The following is a 23,528-nucleotide window of genomic DNA, read 5'->3' on the forward strand; positions in this document are numbered from 1 at the left end:
GTCATACTGGAAGACAGACGCACCTTTCATCAACGGACACGACCTTATCACGGCCACTCTCGACGTACAGATTCCACGCTACGTACCAAATACATACTCATACAGAAACTTTAAAGGAATCAGCGCTGAGAAGCTGAGAGACTTTATTAGCGATTGTGACTGGTCATCTCTCACCACCTCATCCTTGTATCCGAGAGCAATAGACTTTACAGGCGTTTCAGGGACTCCAGGCTCGAATCAGATCGACGCGTTTACAGATTAGCTAGAGACTATGCTCACAAACAAGTCGAGGAGGCCAGGCTGAATTATTACTATTCACGCCTTTCCACCTTGACTGATATTGCTGAGATCTGGAAAGAGCTGGAGAAACTTGAAATTTCTGCCACCAAGGCCCCCTTACCATCTAGATTCACCACAGATGAACTCAACACGCATTTCAGCGCGATCTCAAATGATCCGCTGGCTCCTGCTGTTGAGGATTATCTTGTTACCCTGGAAAGTCTTGACCTCCTGGAACATTTCGAATTCAAACCTATAACGGAATCGGACGTGTTGGCTGCGGTATCGCACTTTGACACTCAGGCCAGGGGGAGCGACGGCATCCCACAGGTTGTCATCTCAAAAGCTTTGCCGGTTCTTGCTCCCTTACTAAGTCATATTTTCAACCTGTCCCTTAGCGAACCCTGCTTCCCATCTGCCTGGAAAATGTCACTTGTGCGCGCACTCAACAAAGTCAGCTCACCAACAGCCCTGACTGATTACCGTCCGTTTTCACTTCTCTGCTTTCTCTCCAAGGCTCTGGAGTGGCTAGTGCATAGGCAAGTCTCAGAATACCTTGAATCAAGGCTATTACTAGATAACCTTCAAACAGGCTTCCGCACTGGTCACAGCACTCAGTCTGGCCTAATTAAGCTAACTGATGATGCCAGAGCTGGGATAAACAAAAAGAAAGTAACACTACTCCTTCTCTTTGACTTTAGCAAGGAGTTTGACACTGTGTGTCACGTCAGGCTCCTGAGAAAGCTATCCACCTTCGGCTTCTCAAAGCAAGTCATCCGCTGGTTTGCCTCCTACCTCTCTCGTAGAGAGCAGGCCGTCGTTGGTGACAATAACGAACGTTCTTCTCCTCGGCGTCTCAACATCGGCGTTCCGCAGGGGTTCGTTCTGGGTCCACTGCTGTTTGCATTGTACATCAATGACATCGGTTTCTGCCTTGATACCGATGTTTTCCATCTCATCTACGCGGATGACTTGCAAATTTACAGTCAATGACACCTCGAAGAGCTCGATTCTTTATCAAACAAGATGAGTGCCAATGCTGAGAGGATTACTGGTTGGGCTGAACAGAATAAGCTAAAACTTAATGTTGCTAAAACTAAAGCAATTGTCCTGGGCTCTCCCTACTACATAAACGCATTACCCTCAACAGCTAACACTTTCATTAACATAGGGGGTGCCCAGGTCAGCTTTGAATCTTCCGTGCGTAATCTGGGATTGGTGCTCGACTCTAAGCTTACGTGGAGGGAGCATATTACACAAGTGTGGAAGCGTGCTCACACACTAATGTACAGGCTTTACTTTTTCAGGAAAAGCACCAATCTCAGGTTGCGCAAGCACTTAGTGCAGGCCCTCCTGTTTCCTCTTATAGACTACTGTTCCCTCGTATACTGTGACCTGACGCAGGAACTCGACCTAAAACTTCAGAGGCTCGTGAATACAGGAATTCGGTACATCTATGGTGTAAGAAGAGATGAGCACATTTCCCCATACAGGCGGGAGTTGCAGTGGCTAACCACTGCCGGACGCAGGAAGTATTTCACTGTTTGTTTCCTAAGAAAAATGTTTAACACAGCCGTACCATCATACGTACTGGCATACTTTGACTTTCGCGTGACACTTCGGCCTGTTAGGGGGGAGGTGATACCTCTGGATATTCCGACATTCGCGACGGAGACGCTGAGGAACTCGTTTCATATCAGCGCCTCATACCTATGGAACAACCTGCCATCTCACATTCGTAACACTACATCTGTCTCAGGTTTCAAGAGACTAGCTAAAGAGCACTTTCTTGAGCTTGAAAACACAAACACTTGAATTCGCTTGTACACATTCACTCAAACGCACACACACACACGCCTGTACACACCCACGCAAACGCACACACTCACACACTCTCGCTTGACCCATCTTCACATTATCATACTTTCACAATACAGATTTTTGCTGTACTACTATTGCTGCTGTATACAATTTATCGTACAACATATTGTACGTCAAATAAATCTAATCTAATCTAATCTAATCTAATCCCTTGGGTGGCGGATAGGGGAATGCTCATCGGCGCTCTAAGGTCTCCTCAAGCGGCCGAAGGGTAGAGCAGAAATAAAATATGCTCCGCGGACCAAACAGGCTAGGGGAAGAAATCCCGAAGATAAATCAAACATGGATAGTGAGTTAATAGTATCACTACCCCAAGCGGGTCAAGCCTCAGAGCCCAGTCCCGCCGTCGATTCCGATTGGATGAAAGACCCGGTGGTCGGCGTTGTCCCCGTGGAGATTGCAGAGGGGAGGGGGGCAAACTCCATGGGACGCCGCAGCGGTTAGTCACCTGACCCCTGCTGCCCGTAGAGAGGCAGGTGACATGGAAAGGTTGATGCAGACAGAAATAAGAAAGCTGTTTGCGTAACACAAAGGAATGCGCACTTGGATCGCCTTGGCAGCAGAACAAGCCCAATGTGCACCAACAAATAATAGATCTTACCCAAATCATAAGAGCAACCTGCGATGCTGTGCCTCTTAACACAGGTGCGCAAGACGTAGAGCCTCGCATGCACTAGGATTTTTCTTTAACCGTAGGATTTGGCGCGATCGCAACGTTTGGGAGAACGCTAGGGAGAGAGAAAAATAATCACACACAATGGTTACAGTTTATTGCACTTGTATTTTGCCCAGCCCTTCCCTTCAACGCGGTGGCTGTAGTGCCTCCCGCGCACAATTTAGCCACGCAGGGCCTATGCTGGTACGCTTACACACGAGCCGCGCTCGTACAGCAGGCGGCAGGTCTCAGGCTCAGGTCCAGTCCGTTGACGGCTGTCTCTCTCTCTCTCTCTCTCTCTCTTCTCTCAAGGCTCCTAATGGACGTCCGTCGGGATAGCTGCCAGCTTGTCCGGGCGTTGGCACTTCCTAGTGACAACGCACTGCACCTGTATCTCACTCATACTATCGCACACATTCGAGAGACTCTCCCAATCTCATCTAATCTTCGACCTTGGGTCGACGAGCAAAGGGGAACACGATATCTTTCTCGCACGTCGACGTACTCTGTCGACAGCCGGGAGAGAACTGGCGGATTTCCCGCTCGTTCTCGCGCTCTCTCCTCGAGCCCGTCAAGCCTGCGCTTCTTGCTTGCGCCCGATTACCTTCCAATCCGCGCGGATAACTAGCCATGCATCGGCGCTCGCTGATTAGCTCGCGACATGTGCAGGACCAATCAGCGCGCGCACCGACGTTGACGGTTAGCTAGCCCGTTATTCGAACTAGTGAACAGGCCGGCGCCGACAACAACAAGCCGACTCGCTTGTTTCTTCCGCGCACTCAGGGTTTGGCCGCATCGACCGAGATTCCTCGTATCAACGCGGCTACAAGATATAGGAATCTCTGCATGGCAGATGATAATTTACAGCAATGCCAACGCCCAGGAACTCCAGGGAGGGAAACCTTGACAACCCCAAGTTTTAGATCTCGGAAAGCAGGTACAACAAAGACAGCCCCAACTACTCCGAAAGATAGAAATGGAGAAAAAAAAGAAGAGGATAACCAACCTAGAAAGGCAGCGTAGAAGGAAGTCGTCACAAAAAAAGTCAAAGAAATAGGAGGAAAGGGCAAGCAAAGAGAATTAAAGTGTCCCTGGCGTTACAAATCAGAATAGGACCAGCAAGGATGGACCAAAGCGGGTAAGACCCCCCAGACCGGATGCTTTAATCATCAAGGCTGCAGAAGGAAATAGCATACAAATATTTTGAAAAGAATGAAAGGGGCTCCGTCACTTAACAAGCTATGAGATAGCGTAAATAAAATACGCAGAACAGTGGCAGGAAATCTTATAGAGCTTAAACGCACAAGAGAAGTCAAAACCTTGGACTTTCAAGAAACAGTTAAAGCAGTATTAGTAGAAGGCGCCACGATAAAAGCACTCTAGCAAGAAAAAACCATTGAAGTAAAAGATCTAGACATGCTTACCTTTAAAGAGAAGGTACTAGAAGCACTACAGAAGGAAATTGTCGAAGAGAAAAGCATATCAGACTCTATAGTAAGATCTCTGCGAAAGACGTACGGTGACACGCAGATTGCAGTGATACGGGTACCAGCTCAAATAGCAGCTAAGATCACTGAGCTATAGAAGATCAGAAGAGGATAAGTGAACTGTAGGATCCGAGTAGCTAACCGCAAAAGCGAGCGGCTTAGGTGTTATAAATGCCTCGGTTTTGGCCATATCGACAGAAACTGCGCAATAACTAAAGATAGAAGTAAGCTTTGCTTTAAATGTAAAAGAGATGGACACAAAGTAAAGGAGTGTAAAAACCAACCCAATTGTGTACTCTGCAAAGAAGGCACAGGTGGGAAGAGTGGCTACGCAGCTGGTAGCTATGCATGCCCAGTTTACCGAGCTGCAGTAGGAGTTACTGACAGACGAAGAAAATAAAAATAGTGCAGTTAAATATAAATCACAGCGCGACTGCACAAGACCTACTAAGTCAGTATGTCCGTAAGACAAAAATCAACATAGTCATCAGTAGTACCCCGGCACCATGGAGAAGGTAAACAAAGCTGACCTTGAACTCCCACCCGAGCCAGTAAGAGGTAAAGGTCAAGATTGTTTACTATCCATGGTGCCATTGTACTTTGGAGAGAGAGCCCCCACTCTCCCTTTTTCTATCCAAAGTGCCTCCGACTTTTCGAGACACTTTGGGGAGAACGCATGCATACAAACACACATGCATATAAAGAACAAGCAAAAACAGATAAAATCTATCCGGCGAGCACGCAGTCAAGAAAGTGGCACAAAAAAGCACTTTGGAAAGCAATGGAGCATTTTCTTGAGATGTCTGACGGTTGACTAACGACTAACGTGGAGAGATTTTCGCCAGCACTACCTTTTGACACGCCTGCGCGTACACACACACACACACACATGGAGATCAGACATTTTGCTGACTATACTTACTATAATATAACATGATACCGACAGCTTAATAAACTACACACACACACGCACACTCACACACACACGCAAACTCACACACACACACACACACACACACACACATATATATATATATATATATATATATATATATATATATATACATATATATATACATACACACTAACAGTTACACATAAATACTGTAGTATTATAAAATAATTTATTTGCATTAACGCCATACAGGGGTCTATCTGATTGTGAGTAACAATGACAGAAACTCTTCTTTCATTATTTGTTGGATACATCGATAATATGCATCAACATACAGACAGTACACTAGCACATATATATAGTACTGTACAGACTAGTGGGCGGTACTGTCGGGTATACACCGGGTCCCTTTTCTGACCTGACTTTTATTGCAGCGAGGCAAGAAGATTCCGACCGACGCAGACGCTCATCAGTTCCAGAACGGCAGTAGCCAAGACACGACCACTACTCATTATATTCACAATTTATACATTTCACATTTACTGTAACCTCGAGTCGATCACTGATCACGCAGTGTATTTTCTAATTGAATAAAGTTTACCTCAAAATAAAATATACATTCCTGATTTAACCAATAATTTTGATTCCCGAAATCAAATGTCAAATATTCAAATCAAATAAATAAGTTTTTAAAAATCTTACCTTTTCAGATATGTAATTTTTTATTGCAAATAAGTAATCTGCTAGTTCCTGATTTTCATTAATTAGAGGAATGTGTTCTAAATCGATTCCATATAAACAATTTTTAATAGATGGCGATAAATACAATTCGGGTGTCACATAAGACAATGATGTTCCACGAATATTTAAAAGCAAGATATTCCATCCCTGAAATTGTTGAGCTTTAGTATTTGATTGGTCAATAAAAAATTTTACGAGAATTTGAAATCTAGTTTGCTTTGAACGTATGGAAACCATAATTTCTAAATTTTCTAAAGGCACTCCTTTTACGAATGATTGAAAATCAATATGTGATCTTTCAGCATAAATTTTCAAAAGATTTAACTGGAAAAAACATTATATCATGAGTGCACAAGATTGAATGATAAATTATTATTACATTTTTTAATCAATAAATCGAATAGAAAATTATACTTGATAAGATTTATAAAAAAATAAAAGTTCATCAATAAGTTTTAATAAGGATGAGCCGTCTGTGAAATCCCACATCATAAGACTACTTATATTATCTGAGAAACATTCAGAATCTTCTTTCTCCAAGTGATTGACTTGATCAAAGAATAAATCTGGACCAAGTTCTGGATAAAATGGATTAAAAGACATTTCCCACCTAAGTGTCTCTTTTACATATGGTACCGATATTTGTACATGATAATTTTGTATTATTTCAGAGCTCTTTGGAAACAAAATGAAGTTGGACCGTCTCCACTCAATGCCTGCAATAATAACGTTAAAAAATAAACATGTTGTTTAATTAATAATTAGTATTGTGTAATTTTAATGTATTAATTTTGAAAAGAATTTAAGTTTAAATTGATTCATCATGACAAAGCCAGATTTGATTAAGAAAAACGGCACTAAACTACTATTCTTTCTACTACCATTTAGAATGTATTCAAATGACAAAAATTTTCGAACAACAATAGTATATACAATCGGTGATATGCATAGCGTTAAAAAAGTTTTAATTAACTATTCATACTATATGACAATTTTCCTTTCATTTACCAACTTATATATTGGTCATAAATTTTGAATTGTCTGTGTTAAATAAGTAAGTAAATGAATAAACACTCGTGGTTAATTGTAATAGTATATATTGTAAAATAATAAATATGAGGTGCGTGGCAAGCGCCCAAGGTGTCAATCCCGATCACATCGGAATCTTACAGTCAAGAGAGAGTGTAGAGAAGAGTATAGCATAGTTCTACTCTACGGAGGATGAGTGTACAGTATAGCATACGCTTAGAGTATAGACGTGAAACATACGCAGTATGCTTACGTTCGCTTAAGATCATCTTGTTGCACAAAATCATCACTAGCCTACTAGAGTGATCAAAACAAAAATCTCCGCAAAAGATCAATGTCGAATAATACTAATTCCGAACATGTTTTACTTATAATGGTGTAACCTGAACGACCATCTTCGACCTTCTTCAAGATAAGTTGCTTACTATCCAGCGCACGTGATCACTATAGAAAAAATCTGAAGACTACCAAATGCTTTTTAAATAGTGAAACATAATTGTACTAAAATAAAGAAAAGTCGAAAAAGTAGGCTATTTTTAAAAAGAAGCAACCTAACTTTCGCGACTTTAATCGTTATATATGATAATAAAATAGAACTCAATTTCTACGACCTATGTCAAAGCAATAGATAGTCTTTAGCAGAGTTCTGTCTTACATTTTTTACAAATATTTCATCTATTATAATCACGTGCGCTGGATAATAATTACACAGCCCCACAATAAAAAAAATTGTAAGTCCCAAAACTTGACCACGGTACTTATATGTTTTTGAGATCGCTGAATCCGAATCCAGGGTCATTTTAACACCATCAGATCTTAAGTCAAGGTCAAATAGGGGTCACATTATCAAAATACATTAAGAAAAGACTAAACCATGGTATCTTGGGGTTTTTTCGGGCGCTGAATCCGAATCCGGGCTTATTACAATCCTATCAGGTCATGGTAAAGGTCAGTTGAAGGTCAAATCATAAAGATTCATAAAAAGTAAAATAAAACCATGACATTTAGGGGATTTTGGGGTCGCCGAATCCGAATCCAGGGTCAGTATAGTCCCATAAGGTTATATTTATGGTCAGTTCAAGGTTAGTTCAAGGTCATGGACGTAAAGAGCGTGAAAAAAATAGTTATAAACTGAAACAATGCAAAAGGTAATGTAAAACATAAAGCAAAGAACAATATATATGCAAGTACAATCGTATCCTTTAAAACTATATCATAGTTTGCTGCTCCTTCATTTACTTTAAATTTGTTAGAAGTATATACAATTCAATAAAATACTCGTAAAAATATTAAGCCCATTACTCTTTTTTATGGTAACGAACTATTTTATTGTCAAATGATCTACGAAGTGGATTAGGCTTCCGCTTCTCCGATGTTGATGGTAGATCTCTTTTTAACGACCAACAGTAATCTGCTAACATATTTACGTCACATCTTCCTTGGCACCTGCGCTCCATTTCCTTGATATCTTGGTGAAATCTCTCTCCCTGCTCTTCGCTGTAATTACCTAGATTTTCTGGAAACTCATCAACATGCGAATATAAAAAGTGTAATTTTAGATTCATTAGGCAGTCTTGATTTTTGTACCTATTTACTAAATTTAAAACTATTTGTTCGTAATTTGGTCTCTTATGATTTCCAAGAAAATTTTTAATTACGTCCTCTAAATATAACCATGCTTCTCTCTCTGTATGATTCATTTTCGTAACAAAAATTTCATCATTTATCATCTTACGAATCTGAGGACCATCGAAAATTCTCTCATTTACTTTAGCATCACTTAATTTAGGAAACTGATTTCGCAGATACTTAAAGCAGCTACCATCTTTGTCTAAAGATTTTACCCATTGTTTCATGAGTCCCAATTTAATGTGCAGAGGTGGTATAAGAATTTTTGATGGATCAACAAGTGGCTTTTCTTTTGTATTCTTAGAACCCGGTTCGAATTTTTTTCTAAGGGGCCAGACACTCTTTATGTAATGATTTTTTCTATCCCTACTATCCCATTCACATAAATAGCAAGGATATTTTGTGAATCCCGATTGTTGCCCCAGAAGTATTCTTATGATTTTAAGATTCCCACATATTTGCCATTTATGATCATTGTATTTTATTCGGTCTAATATTACTTTCATGTTACAGTACTCTTCATTCAGTATTACCGAATATCCTATGGGAATGGCTGCATAAACATTTGTATTGTGTAACAGAACGGCTTTTAAACTTCTCGTCGACGAATCGATGAACAATCTCCACTCGTTGGGGTTGTAACATCCATGTTTAAAGCAATTCATCAATCCAACTATATCTTTGCAGTAAACTAAGGAAAATTCTTCATCTTTAGCGAAATAATCACGATATTTCTTATCTCTGTCTCGGTAGTAAGAAACTTGAATTTTTACAGCTTCATTAGTATTTTCTTTTAGCCATGAAGCCAAGTACCCCGCCCCATCCTTTGGTAGGCCCAAATCGCGTATGAGATCATTCACTTTTTCTTGTGTAAGTGGACCTTTCTCCTTCTTAGCATTATAGGGGATGTATTCCTCGTCACTTGTATCACTTGTACTAGCAACGTTATTGTCTTCATCAGGCGATTTTTCTTCTTCCGCAATAACATCTCCTTCCTCCATTTCTTCTTCTATCATTTCATCTTTATCGTGTCTTTCTAAATTTTCCTCAAGATCCATACTTCCACTTACGTACGTAGCCAGTGGATCTTCTTTTATCAATTGACGATTCATATATAGGTTTCGTGACACTTTCAACGTTAGCGTAATTAATGTGCGACTTGATTTTACTATTAACTCCATGCAAATTCGTATTACAAAAATAACAGTCTTCTTTCCTTAAAGGTTCCTTCTATATCGTAGGCACTTTCATTTTTACTTCAGTTTTACCATTTTTGCCTTTCTGTAGCATTTTCCTACATATTCCGCATATGATTTTAGGAACCCAATCAAATTCGTCAATTTTCATGTCTAAGTCAAACATATTCTTGTACTGCTCTTTAATATTTTGATTGATTGTTCTTCTATTTTTTGGGGTCTCATACTTGCCACAAATGTAACAAAAACTATCCCGTTTTGCTATAAGGCATTCTTGGTCACCAGACCTCAAGTGATAAATTCTTGTAGTATTATACTCTTCGAAAGCCAAGTTTCCCACTAACAAAGAGCTGCGGTCGCTCGATGACGACGCCTGCGGGCCCGCTTGCTCACCCTGACCAGCCGCCGATACTGGGGTTCCGAATCCCTGCATCGTAATTTTTTGCTGTTTGTCTGCCATGACGACTCTAAAGCCTTCACCCAGGGGTTTAGCCGACCGAAAAAAAGAATCGGTCGTTTCCCACCGTCACCACGTGGGGGTACCCTGGGGGCAAACAAACAGCATATTCATATCCGTTCGTATCAAGTAGGAAATACAAGTGATACAAGTGAGATGAAGATTACTGTAACATGACTTTGGAAACCTTTTGGGAAAGAAGACCTTAACACAAACCCAAGATAGTCAACATCAATCGTCTTGGGACTTACACTGAGAGAGACACCCGATAATGAATACTGCCTAATGAATCTAAAATTACACTTTTTATATTCGCATGTTGATGAGTTTCCAGAAAACCTAGGTGATTACAGCAAAGAGCAGGGAGAGAGATTTCACCAAGATATCAAGGAAATGGAGCGCAGGTGCCAAGGAAGATGGGACGTAAATATGTTAGCAGATTACTGTTGGTCGTTAAAAAGAGATCTACCATCAACATCGGAGAAGCGGAAGCCTAATCCACTTCGTAGATCATTTGCCAATAAAATAGTTCGTTACCATAAAAAAGAGTAATGGGCTTAATATTTTTACGGGTATTTTATTGAATTGCATATACTTCTAACAAATTTAAAGTAAATGAAGGAGCAGCAAACTATGATATAGTTTTAAAGGATACGATTGTACTTGCATATATATATTGTTCTTTGCTTTATGGTTTACATTACCTTTTGCATTGTTTCAGTTTATAACTATTTTTTTCACTCTCTTTACGTCCATGACCTTGAACTAACCTTGAACTGACCATAAATATAACCTTATGGGACTATACTGACCCTGGATTCGGATTCGGCGACCCCAAAATCCCCTAAATGTCATGGTTTTATTTTACTTTTTATGAATCTTTATGATTTGACCTTCAACTGACCTTTACCATGACCTGATAGGATTGTAATAAGCCCGGATTCGGATTCAGCGCCCGAAAGAACCCCAAGATACCATGGTTTTAGTGTATTTTTAATGTATTCCGATAATTTGACCTTGAGAAAGATGTGATGGGGTTAAAATGACCCTGGATTCGGATTCAGCGATCCCAAAAACATATAAGTACCGTGGTTAAGTTTTTGGGACTTACAATTTTTTTTATTGTGGGGCTGTGTAATTATTATCCACCGCACGTAATTATAATAGATGAAATATTTGTAAAAAATGTAAGACAGAACTCTGCTAAAGACTATCTATTGCTTTTAAAATATTTTGACATAATAGTATTACAATAAATGTAAGTTGTAAAAGTAGGCTATTATGGAAAAGACGCAAACTAACTTCCGCGACCATGCAATCAAGATTATTATATTTATAGCTCTATTACCATAATCTGCAAAAGTTAAAATTTGGCAGACGTCTGCTTTAACAGTCGCATAGTGTGTGCGAGCTTATTGGCAGCAAAGCAAGTCATAAATCTGTTCCGTAATGCAGCAGACTATAGGCAAGCACACTATCTTGGCGGCTTAGGGAAGAAAGGTCTCGAAATATAGCACTTGCACTGATTAAGAAATGGACCCTAAGGAAAAGGTTGGTTGTTTACGAATAAATTGAATAAGTAGTTACAGACAAACGATAGAATTAGGCGAGTGTGTGATGAGCTCACACTGGGAAACGCATTCATCTATAAACCCTAAACAGGCACTGAAACAATTAAAACTTTACAGTATTTCATATCTTATTTGCTTCTTTAGCTTCATTATGTCTGCATTTTATCTCTTTTATCACACATTCTAAAAATAGACCAAAAATCCTCCTGTTGTAAAAAATGCGGAAGCGATGACAACTGCCTCGAAAAAATGTGTAGGATGATTCGCCACCTGCTCGACATCCTAACGACGAATTGACTGGAGAGGATTACAGAAAATAGGTCATTGCAGAAATTATAAGAAATCTAATGAATATGATTTAGAATAGCAAAAAACGCTTGCTCCTCTCGCGGCTAACATATAATGTTAGTAGAAGGGGTACATTATCGATCCTAGAGGGGTGGTTACCGTCTGGGGACGTTACCGATCCATGGGGGAAGTGAGGCCTGGGTCTGGTGGTGGGGCTTCTGGCTTGGGGGACGGTATCGATCCAAGGTGTCGGCCTGTCTCAGGGTCCGTTAGAGTTCAGCTGGGCAAAGGTGGGTGAGGGGGGTGGGGGGAGGGGTGGTCAGTCTTGGGGGACGGTATCGTTCCGCGGTGGCGGGGTGATGTCATTCAGGCGTGTTTGTTTATATATTTTTTATTTATTGTAAATTGTGTTTATTGTTGTTAAAAATTTTATTTATTGCGAATTTCTTGGATAGAATTAATAATTTTGTGTGTGAATGGGATAAGTGTAAAAAGTAAGTAAAAACGTTTAGATGTTATGAACAAATGAATGTTTATAAAAATTATTTATAAATTTCGAAAGTTGGAAATAATTTGGGCCCCTGTTTTCGGAGTTAAGTATTAGAAGAGTATCCGGAGCAGTGCCTATCCGGAGCTGTGCGCGTCGAGGTGGCCCATGTTTGTGAGAAAAGGGAGTGGACGTATGCACTTTGAAATGCTGGGAATGAGCACGTGTAGAAGGACGGTTGGAGTATTAGGCAGGCTTTCTTGCGGATGTTTAGATTTTTTCGTAGCGAGGATAGTGATATAACTGAGGACACACGTGTTTCAACAAGCGTTGTTTTTTATTTTGAGCCAAATATATAGGGTTACATGAATATATATAAAAAGTGCACACATGATTATATACGAGACAAAATATAAGTCGCACACACACGCGCTTTGATATTTTATTTACAATGTCGGTTTTTTGGTTTACAGGTTTTTTCGGTGTTGGTGTAGATGATTCTTTTATTTACATGTTTGTTTTTGCGTTCTTTGAGATGGTTGGTAATATTTACAATGCGCATATCGTTGACTACAGTATCTGTTGAAAATATTGTAAGAAAATTAGAAAGAGAACTACCACAAGTAAGATGAAACAAAAAACTAATGCAATAATGCCCACAGACGTCAGAATCGAGGCTCTGCAGCTGTTGAATATTCCAATCGTAGACACGGCAATTTCGTCTAAGTCGGTCGATGTGATCCGGGTGGCTGGGGGGGGGGGGGGTACTCCAAAGCTATCAAAGTAAACTTCTTGTCCCGCAGAGTCGATGGAAATCGCAATCCAATGCGAGCCAGGTTTTGTGCTGTCATCGTGTTAACCTGGTATGTTTTTGAGTGCGCGTAGAATTAGTAGAAAGTTCATCGTGAACGCAAGCGTAGTGATGTTCTTCAGCTGGTCTTTACTCCCCACTACTAGCGATGGCCGTAGCTGTGGTGGCGGAAGACACTTACAGCTTAGATTCTACGGATAGGTTTAAATTTTTTAATTTTACATAAGCTTCTTCTATTTGTAAGTATTATTTTTCCTCTCCATATTAATATTAAAATTTAAATTAGGCAAAAGTGGGAGAATAACTCTGGTTATAAACTTCTCTCAAACAACAATTATATAAAAATAACCGGCAACGTTTCGTTCCTGGTGGGGACTCATCAAGCCTTTATTAACAGAAAATAAAATAATGTACATCAGTCATAATATAATATAAAAATACACTTGGATGTCAGTTGCTTAACAAAACAATAAAAAACTAGTCATACCATATTAAATAAATAAACAAAAATATTGCACAGGAGACGAATAAGTCCTTTCTAATGAAATGCAAAAAAGCAGGTGTGATACCGTTACATATTTCAAGGAATTGTCGACGTAAGTTTGTTTTTAAGAGCAATTGTTGTCAACAAAGGTTTGATCACTTTAATGTATCAAATTGTTCACGACTTGTAAAACTGGAAATTAACGATACTTTTGTACATATAGAATTAAAAAAAAAAGACTTAATGCAATAGCTCAAGTACTGCGCACGTTACATTTAGATATTAACCTTCTTGAAATGTTCTTAGAATCTACAGAGAAAAAATGCTCAAATATTTACATACAACTTCCCAAAGACTGTAATAATAATAATAATAATAGCAAAAAATGGGTAATTAATCTCTCTAACACTGAACTTCCTTCTGAAGTGATTGATGTAGTTTCTATGGGTCAGAACTTCAATAAAAAATGTAAACTCAACAAAAAAGATATCATCACAACTATTAAAAATTTCGAAAATGGCATTTCTATGTTAGAGACTGATGTCAAATGCCTACTTAGAGACATACTTATTAAAAACGTTGAACTTGCGTGCAATAGTGATTTAATATGTAATGTTTTCGAGAAAGAATTTCGTCGAAAGTTATCTATAACTAAAGAATTTTGCTCTCAGAATCCATCTATATTTTTTACTCAAGCAGATAAAGGCGGTATAACTGTGTGTCTCAATTACGACGATTATAATGAAAAAATGTCTAATCTACTTAGTGATGAAAAAACTTATAAAATTGTAAAAAAGAACCCTCTAACTTCTTTGCAAAAAACGTATATAGTATTTTAGCCGATTTGAATTATAATGAGTGCTTAGAATTTAAATACAATAAGTTCCAATTAACACAAACTAATACTGTACTCGCTAGAACTTATGGATTACCTAAGATTCATAAAAAATATGTACCGTTAAGACCAATTATTTCAACTGTAAACAGTCCTACACACTTTTTAGCCAATGTAATTGATAAAAATCTTAGACGTTGTTTCAAAAATCTAGCTTCACATATTGACAATAGTTTCGCTTTAAAAGAAAAAGTGACTGATATATATATATATATATATATATATATATATATATATCCCACATGGTTATATTTTGGTCTGTATGTACATTATTTTATTTTCTGTTAATAAAGACTTGAGGAGGTCCCCACCAGGGACGAAACGTTGCCGGTTATTTTTATATAATTGTTGTTTGAGAGAAGTTTATAACCAGGGTTATCCTCCCACTTTTGCCTAATTTAAATTTTAATTCTTCTTCTATTTGATCTACATGCGTGTAGTTATTTTTATTATCAGGCACATCTTTTGAGGGTTGTTAGGCTGTATTAAACCATTCAAGGCCGTGGTGATAGCATGACAGATATGTGTTTGTGACGAGTATACCTTTTTGTATAACGTCGCATTCGTATGAGGCTGGTTTAATGATCCAGTGTGCGATGAAATTATAGTCAACATTGAGCACAGCAACTTCCTTGGGTAGAAACTTGCCTTTTTGTCGTGAAACGCTTGTATATCAATTACGTAGTCTGTTTTCTCCATGATGAAGAGAGAGAGAGAGAGAGAGAGAGAGAGAGAGAGAGAGAGAGAGAGAGAGAGAGAGAGAGCACAAAGCACTGCGGGTGAGAGTTCTAAACTGACTGAGGTGTAGGGGGTCATGTGGGCCTGCAGTCCCTTCCGCTATGCCACTTCTCTCTCTCTCTCTCTCTCTCTCTCTCTCTCTCTCTCTCTCAGGGGAGTGCCTCCCTCTTTGCTCTTTCTAGTATGCCGTCGAGTGTGTGTGTGTGTGTGTGCGTGTGCGTGTGCATATATAGGGGGACTTACGAGTTAAAATCTATAACGACTTGTCTTGCTGCATCTATTTTTTAAACGTTGTCAAATTCTGAATAGAGTATGCAGTTTATAGTTTTAGATAATGGCTTATCGAAGCGGACTTTGATTCTGATTGATCTGTTTTTTACGAGATTCCAATGTCCGGTGTAATGAGCCGAAAGATCGGGAGTAACATCGAAAGCAAAATGACAATAGCCGTCGGCGTATTCTGAACGCGTAATATCGTTGCCTTCGTTCATGTAATGTATGCCAGTGCCTCAGAATAACGTGTGATAGAATTCAACGTACATAGGGGCGTTTTTGTCAAACTTTGGCTGTAATGGCTTGCTCCGTATTTGAGTGCCGTCAACATTGAGATATAGAAAATTAATGGAAAAGTTTTGAAAATTAAATGGGTTTTTTGTCTTGTCGCCGTTAAAAGTTCTGTTGTCGACAAAGCCAAGAATAACCCTCTTAGATAATTGGCCGAGTATGACATTTTCTAAAAAATCCCCGATCGTACCGCTGTGCATGGTAAAAGTTCTTACTTCTACACGTGTGATGGGGTATTTAGCCGTGGCCGATGACAAAATCTTGGCGTATGCTATGAGTACAGCTGGTAAGACTTTTACTCGACGCACGAGAAGTGTGGCTTCGGAAATATGCAAAGAGTACTCGGTGGGTGATGCGTTCATGAGACAAAAAGCGTCTTTAGAATTTAAGTCGAACTTCTACAATGTTTATGAGAAATCTATCCCGATTCATTCTATCGCAATAAAGATATCCAAGAAGATCGTATTGCTTGACACTCGCTAGACATGCCCGTCTTTCAAGGAGACCTGTATTTTTCGTACCAGCATCGCCTGGCTGTTCGTCCATAAAACCCGCAACATCGCTCGCTTATAGCGCTGTGGTTAGGTAAGAATTCTTGGCAGCAGGTCCGTAATTTAAAAGAGTTTCCAAGTATGCTCTATAGGGATACGCGTTATTCGGGAGTGAGACAAGTTTTTGATTTAAATAAACGTCAACTTGGTTGAATATCGAGTGTAAAAAGTTGTTTACTGGAGCCACAAATTTGTCGGTCGTATCTGTCAGCGGTGTTATTTGCACATTCAGTTTTTTCATAGTATGTGCGAGATCTAAATAATCCTCGTTTTAAGAATTTATGCAAAACTCTATGGGACTCTCGTCGCTCAACGACGACACGGGTTTGTAAGATACCCATCTGCTTGATTCTATGGCTGTTTGTGTAGGAGGTAAAGAAAACAAGTCGAGCTCTATTTTGAGGCACGCTTCCGAGTGTGCAAAAACGACATCTTAACGTTAAAACGTTAGCCAAATATTTCACGTGTTTTTTTACTTTTTTGCCTTCTTCTTTGACTTTTGCTTCTTTGTCGGTTTTTTCTTTAATCTTTTAACGGGCTTTGCACGACGCCTACGTAGGCTCTTCTTTGACTTGCGTTTCTTGGATTTTTTAATGGCAGCAGCAGCACCAGCGGTAGATAAGCGTCGCTTTTTTCTTCGTGACACCTTCCGTCGCGGTCCAAGCGAAAGACGAGACTGAGTAAGACGCTTAGCATGTAGATGATTATAACCAGAACCTTCCATGACTTTCGACAGATTCTCTCTTGCTTCTCGCTTAAGGTTATGTCCCGATTCGTTGAGACGGGTTTTGAGCAACTTCTTGAAAGTCATGTTGTTTTCTCCGACGTCTTCGAGTATATTAACGCCAGCTCGTAAAGCTTCCTTGCCAACGGCTCGAGCACCTTTGGCAAGAAACGGTAAAGCACTGCGGAATATTCCAGAGAACCATGATCCCAAGCCATGGCCGCGCATCCGAGGCGACCCGACGTACACATGACTTTCGCCCCGACCGCCACGTCCGATTTGATGGTTAAAGCTCATTTTGCAGACAAAAGAAAAATCGCTTACTTCGCTCTCTTAAAATGTAGTGCTACGGTCAGTGTTCCAAACTCGAATGGTATAGGTTTCCCGAGTTGGTCTCTTATATCTATATCATTTGTTTGAAATCTATTTACGAGCACAGGCACATAATGAACTGGCGCAAAATGCTTCACTACAGTAGTGCCAAAATCAAATTTTCTGGCCTCTATATTGACTATACGCAAAAGCAGCAGGTTGAGTGCCTACGAGACGTAATTGATAATTATCTATTTGCTCTCGCGTTTCTGGGGGATCTACACCAAACTCAAAACCAAGTATTCGATGGACAGTGGGCGACAATTCAGGCGATCTGCACAGCCTTACTGTATTATTTTTTATGAGAAAGCCTATGTATGCAAATCCGCCTCTCTCGTTGTGGAATAATTTCGTGCATAGATCCGTTTTAGCAGCTAGTGTTAAAGCGTCGATTATTGTGTCAACGAGTCGTTGTATAATGCTGTATGTACCGAGTTGAAAGTAGCGTGTTTCTTCTTCCTCTTTATGGCTTTTGAGAAGGCAGTCTTCGCGACGCAGATGAAATGTCGTGCAGGGAATGTGAATTTCTGAAATGCCAACTAGCCACCGGCCATAAAATTCAATTTCTTTGTCAGCCGTGTCGAGAAACTTGTAGTTGTATTGTTGGGAAAGTACTTTGCACTGCTGTTACTCGGGAGAAAGATGGTAAATTCTGTTTGATTCATTGGTTTTAAATATTTTCAATTCTGCAGCAGGTATCCAAGAGTTGAATTTGTCGGGATAGACAACCCAGTTGACCAAATACTGTTTTTTCTTGCCTTTGCCTTTGCTACGTAAAATTTTCTCAATTTCAAATTCTTGATCTTTGACACGTTTTTCATGCACTGCAGACAGTTCTTCGGGTTAGAAAATGCCCTCCATTTCTTCACCTTTTAAATCGCATAGTTTGTAGATAAATAGGCCTTGTCATTTAAAACATTTGTAATTCTAAAAACCTCTTCACTCCAAGATTTTTCAGCACCTTTTTTAATAATATTCTTTTCTCGACTAATGCGTATATACATGCCGGTCTTCTATTTCGGCTTTTTACGAAGAGGCTGTCTCCGCATGCCACGTTGAACTAAATTTTGTTGCACCTTGTGTACGTTATATATTGTTATACTTGCTGGCTCCATTTTAATTAATAGAGCGTGGAGTTTTATCGTAAGCGTCAACCAATAACTGTAAAACGTCAATGTATCGTTTTGTATTTTTATATATAAAATATCTGTACATGCGTTCTTTCAGCATTCCATTGAATCGTTCGACAACAGCAGCTTTCACATCAGGATTGCTTACAATACAAAAGTGAATATCGTTATCTTTGAGTAATTTTTGAAATTCGTTACCGACAAACTCTTTACCGCGATCTGTCTGTAGCGTATGTGGTTTTCGCAGACTGCTGTTGAGAATATTTTTAAATGCTTGAGTGATCTTGAGAGTGGTTTTATCAGCCAGAGGCCGAGCCCAGACAAACTTGGATCGAACATCGATTACCACCAAAATATAGCCAATATTGTCATTGTACGAGTTTAACCACGCGAGTTAAATGATATCAGCCTCCCAAATTTTATCCACACCATCCACGTTGCAAAATAACTGCGGAAATTTTTGTCGAATAGCTTTGTGAAGAGTGTAGCTGTCGTGCTTTGTAAGCCACTTTTTTATCTTATCTGCAGAAATTTTATTTTTATTTTCACGAATAAGATTTCTAGCCCCGGGAAAGCTGGCCGTATGCTTGGGTTCCAAATATTGTTTTTCCAAACGACGATTCAGCGCACTTTCAACCATTTTTTCGTCGTCGTCGAGAGCGGATGCAAACTCAGACTTTGACTTGCCACGATTAGCGATAGTCTGATTATTGTAAATGTCTGATTTACTCCAGTTTCGACTCGTAGATACAGCACCACAGATACTCCAGAGCTGAGTATTGCCAATAAACTCTTTAGGTACTTTGAGAGCCTGGAGCAATCTTTCAAATTCTTTACTTCCAACAGCTTTGCATTTTTTCCTAGCTCGTGCAGCTTCGTTCACCAAATCTATAATGTTTGAATGGTGAATTTTTTCACCGTCAATGTATACTGTTCCACTAGCGTCCCAAAATATGCGATCAGTGTGTGATTTTAAAAAATTTAATAATTGTTAGATACTTTTTCTGAAAATTTTTAGAACACTGCAAGATTAAATCGTCTGGAACCGGTTCGGAACACAGAGAATTTTTTTCACTAGAACTAGTCTATAGTTTACGCTTTTCTTCTAAAAAGAATAAGTACCGTCGCAAAATGCTCAAATAATGCTTTAAGCGATCTTGGTCGTTTGTGTGCGTTGTTGAGTCGAGAATTTTTTTCATTTCATCGTCTAGCCGGCTAAGATTGTCACCGACAGTTTGGCTAGTTCCGAGACTGACGGTACTTGCAGTGTCGGAGCCACTTGTCACGACATTACTGCTGCTGCTGCTGTTGATTGTAGCAGGACGTGTCTCTCGTTGCATTCTATCTAGCTGATCTTTGGATATTAAGACCATTTGGTCTTAATATTCAAATGGTCTTAATATCCAAAGATGGTAGAAATGGTAGAAATCTTCTGCCTTTTTGAACAATGACACGTTTTTTACTTTTCCATGAATTTTTCCGACTCTTTGCCGCGAGTTTTCTTAAAATTTGTTTATGTTTTTTAAGCTTATTTTTTTTGATGATTTTTCAACGACACTGTTCCGTAAAGTACTCGCAAATATATTTGATTAACTTTTCGTCAGCCGATTTTAAATGTGCTATATGCTGATTTTTGTCAGAATGTCAGAGCGTCCAAGGGAGCGATATATTTTTTTTCAATCGGGAGGTTTTTTCGACTCGTGCTAAGCTTATTATATAGACTGCTCCCACTTGCTGGTGATGTACTTTGGCAAGTAAATAAAATGATATGCGTCATCTGAAAATATACAGGTTCTAAAGCGAAATTCATCCGCAGTGCTCTGTTTACAGTCAACCATCAAGTAGCCAAACGTTTTGCTGTAGCATCCTGATACGCTTCTTTGACAAATTTTCGATCTTCGGGGTAAACTTGTCGGGCTAGATGTTGAATCTGTACGCGATCGCGTGGATTCTTGAACAAGATAATATACGATGCAATAAAATAAGATTTTGTCAAATGACACATCGGCCATTTCGTCAAAAAAATCTAGAAAACGTATTATAAACGAAGATTTTCAACACGAAGTTGGGCCGCATATCGTGCTAGTCCAAGGATCTGTCCAGCGAGTATCCATGATGATGATGATGATGATGATGATGACGATACTATGCTGTCTGTTTAAGCACAAAATACAAACTAAATTTATTTAGAGTCTCTCGAAATTTGTAGAGACTTGTGAATCGTTCTCGAATTGTGTGCAAGGAAGAATTAATAACTCTCGAATTTCGTGGTTGAAAGGTATATTCCGTATACCGTGAAAAACTAAGGATGTTTATTGAAAAAGAGTGTATGTACAAGTGATGATAACTATGGAAAAGTATGAGAAAGTTTGTGAGATATGCCGACGCGAGAACAACTATTTTGTTTAACGGTCGACACTGTGAGGCGAGTACGTGCGCTCACAGTGTTTCGGCTATACGTACTAACTATACATCCGCGAGAGCGGCAGAAGGCCGCTCGCGCCACAGGCAGAGAGGGAGAGATTAGATTAGATTAGATTAGTTTTTATTTGCTGTACAATGTGTTGTACAATATACTCGTATATAGATAAATTTACAGTTTAATTAATTATATTAAAGATCTGTGTGTAGGTGTACTTGCAGGTGTGTGTGTGTTTATAGTTGTGATTAAGGATGCTGATGTATGAGACTGTATGAGAAATGAGTGCATCATTTGCTATGAGGATGATTATGAATTTTCGAGACTAAAAAAATTGTTTTTAGCCTCGCTTTTGAAGTGATTGATAGGTATGATGTCGCGTAATTAAGAGGGTAATGAGTTCCAGTGGTATGCGGTGCTTATGTGAAATAAATTCCTCAGTGCCTCTGCAAAGAAAGGGAGTATGTCTAGTGGTATCGCTTCACCCCTCACAGGATGGAGCGCGACGTGGAAGTAGAAGTAGGCAATTAAGTACGATGGTTTGGCAGTGTTAAACAGCTTTCTTAAGAAACAGGCCGCAAAGTACTTCCTACGTCCAGCGGTAATGAGCAATTGCAACACGCGCCTGTAAGGTGTGATCTGCTCGTCCCTCCTTAGACCATAGATATAACGTATGCCTGTATCAACTAGTCTTAGAGAGAGGGCGCGAGCGAGCGCGCATTGTCATGGCAACCCCCTTTTAGTGCCGTGCGAGCTAGCTACGTATTCCAAATTTCGAGATAACGACTACGCTTCTCGAACCTTCTCGCTCTCTCTCTCTCTCTCTCTACGCAGCGAAACTATTTCTTGAACAAACTTTGTTTTTTAAAAAAGCAAGCATATTATTCAACGGCGCGGCGGTGGTGAGCGGCGGACGGCGGCGGCGGCAGGCGGTGCGGTGGTGAGCTTATTTACCGACTGCTTACGAGAGGCTTGTATACGCGGGGGTGTCTAGCTTAAACTGACGGCCGTTAGTCCCAAATGCAGCGCTGTTAGCTACGTGGCCTGTACGCTCTTCTAGCGTAGTAATCACCACCACCACCCCTGTGCAGCATCTCGTGCTTCTAGTGGAAAGATGCGACAGAAAGACCCGCCCTCCTAGGCGCCATTTGACACGACACCCTCACTTCCTCTTTAGCTGCAGCAGACTACCACAGTATGTAGCTAGCAGTTTACAGAGTGAGAAGTTGTAAAATGAAAATACCAGTCATAAAGTGTAATAGTGACTTTTTCAAAATGAGCGTTGACATTGAGCGTCGCGATATCGATGAGCTCCTGCTACAGACCAAGGAATTACGCATTACACGATTCAACACTCCCTCTTCGTTTTATGTACAACTAGTTGAGGAGGATGCCGTATACGATCAGCTTGAAAAAAACATGATGGATTATTACAAAACAACTCCTAAAAAAAATTACATTTAAAGAAGTTACAGATAATGCCGAAACAAAAATTTTTTTTCTTGTAAAAAAACGACCATATATATATATATATATATATATATATATATATATATATAGCTAATTTTATTTTTTATCGCAGCCAGATACGATCATCTCTCTACTTGAATGTGGAGTTTGCACGCAATGCATCGTCAAAGAAAATCGTCGCATGTGTCACGGCCTGTATCGACGAGCGTGTCAAAATGTGGATACTGGCGAGCGCTACAATCTGACAAAAGAACACGAAAACCGAGGAATCTACATTTTAGAAAACAATTTTCGGATGCTGCCGCCGCAAGCAATTGTATGTGGTTTAGACTATATTCTTCCGCATTATAGACCAGACGGCTGTTATTGGGCAAAAATAGCTTGTAGCTATTTCAAATTACAAACGCTAGGCTGCAAAATTCGCGGACATTTTACCAACGAGGGTCTTTTGAAAAATCCGGCATACGTTTATCTAAAAAGCATCGGGTCCCAAGGGAATATAACATATCTTAATATAACTTTTAACGTCGCAGAGTATGCGCAAGTGGGGCTAAGGCATCCAATATTAACATACGACAAACCCGGCTAAGTTATTTAAGGGGTCAAGCCTGGGTTAAATCCTGCAAAAAAACAAAAAGATATTCTTCTTACCAAAAAATTTTTGATTTGATGTAATTTGAATAAAAAAATTATATTGAAAATATATAAAGTATACACCAGTTTTATCGAAAAAAAAACATGTATATACCTTGTAAAATCTTTGACCAAAATTCAT

At 39.5% G+C, this 23,528-nt stretch overlaps 1 protein-coding gene across 50 annotated transcripts in view; it reads right to left on the minus strand.

The window, feature by feature from the left end:
- Positions 1–23,528, minus strand: part of LOC103317042 (BRISC and BRCA1-A complex member 2) — a 226,437-nt gene that overhangs the window by 37,795 nt on the left and 165,114 nt on the right. For 49 of the 50 annotated variants that reach the window (XM_031930163.2, XM_031930162.2, XM_031930160.2 and 46 more), the window contains 2 exons: positions 6,353–6,654; positions 5,900–6,262 (listed from right to left, as the gene is read on the minus strand). The exons of the other annotated variant lie outside the window; for it this stretch is intronic. In XM_031930163.2, the coding sequence (XP_031786023.1) occupies positions 5,900–6,262; positions 6,353–6,654 (665 nt within the window). The remainder of the gene's footprint in view (positions 1–5,899; positions 6,263–6,352; positions 6,655–23,528) is intronic. 50 annotated transcript variants of the gene reach the window in all.

This window comes from Nasonia vitripennis (assembly GCF_009193385.2).
Source record: "Nasonia vitripennis strain AsymCx chromosome 4 unlocalized genomic scaffold, Nvit_psr_1.1 chr4_random0009, whole genome shotgun sequence".
Taxonomy (NCBI): Eukaryota; Metazoa; Arthropoda; class Insecta; order Hymenoptera; family Pteromalidae; genus Nasonia; species Nasonia vitripennis.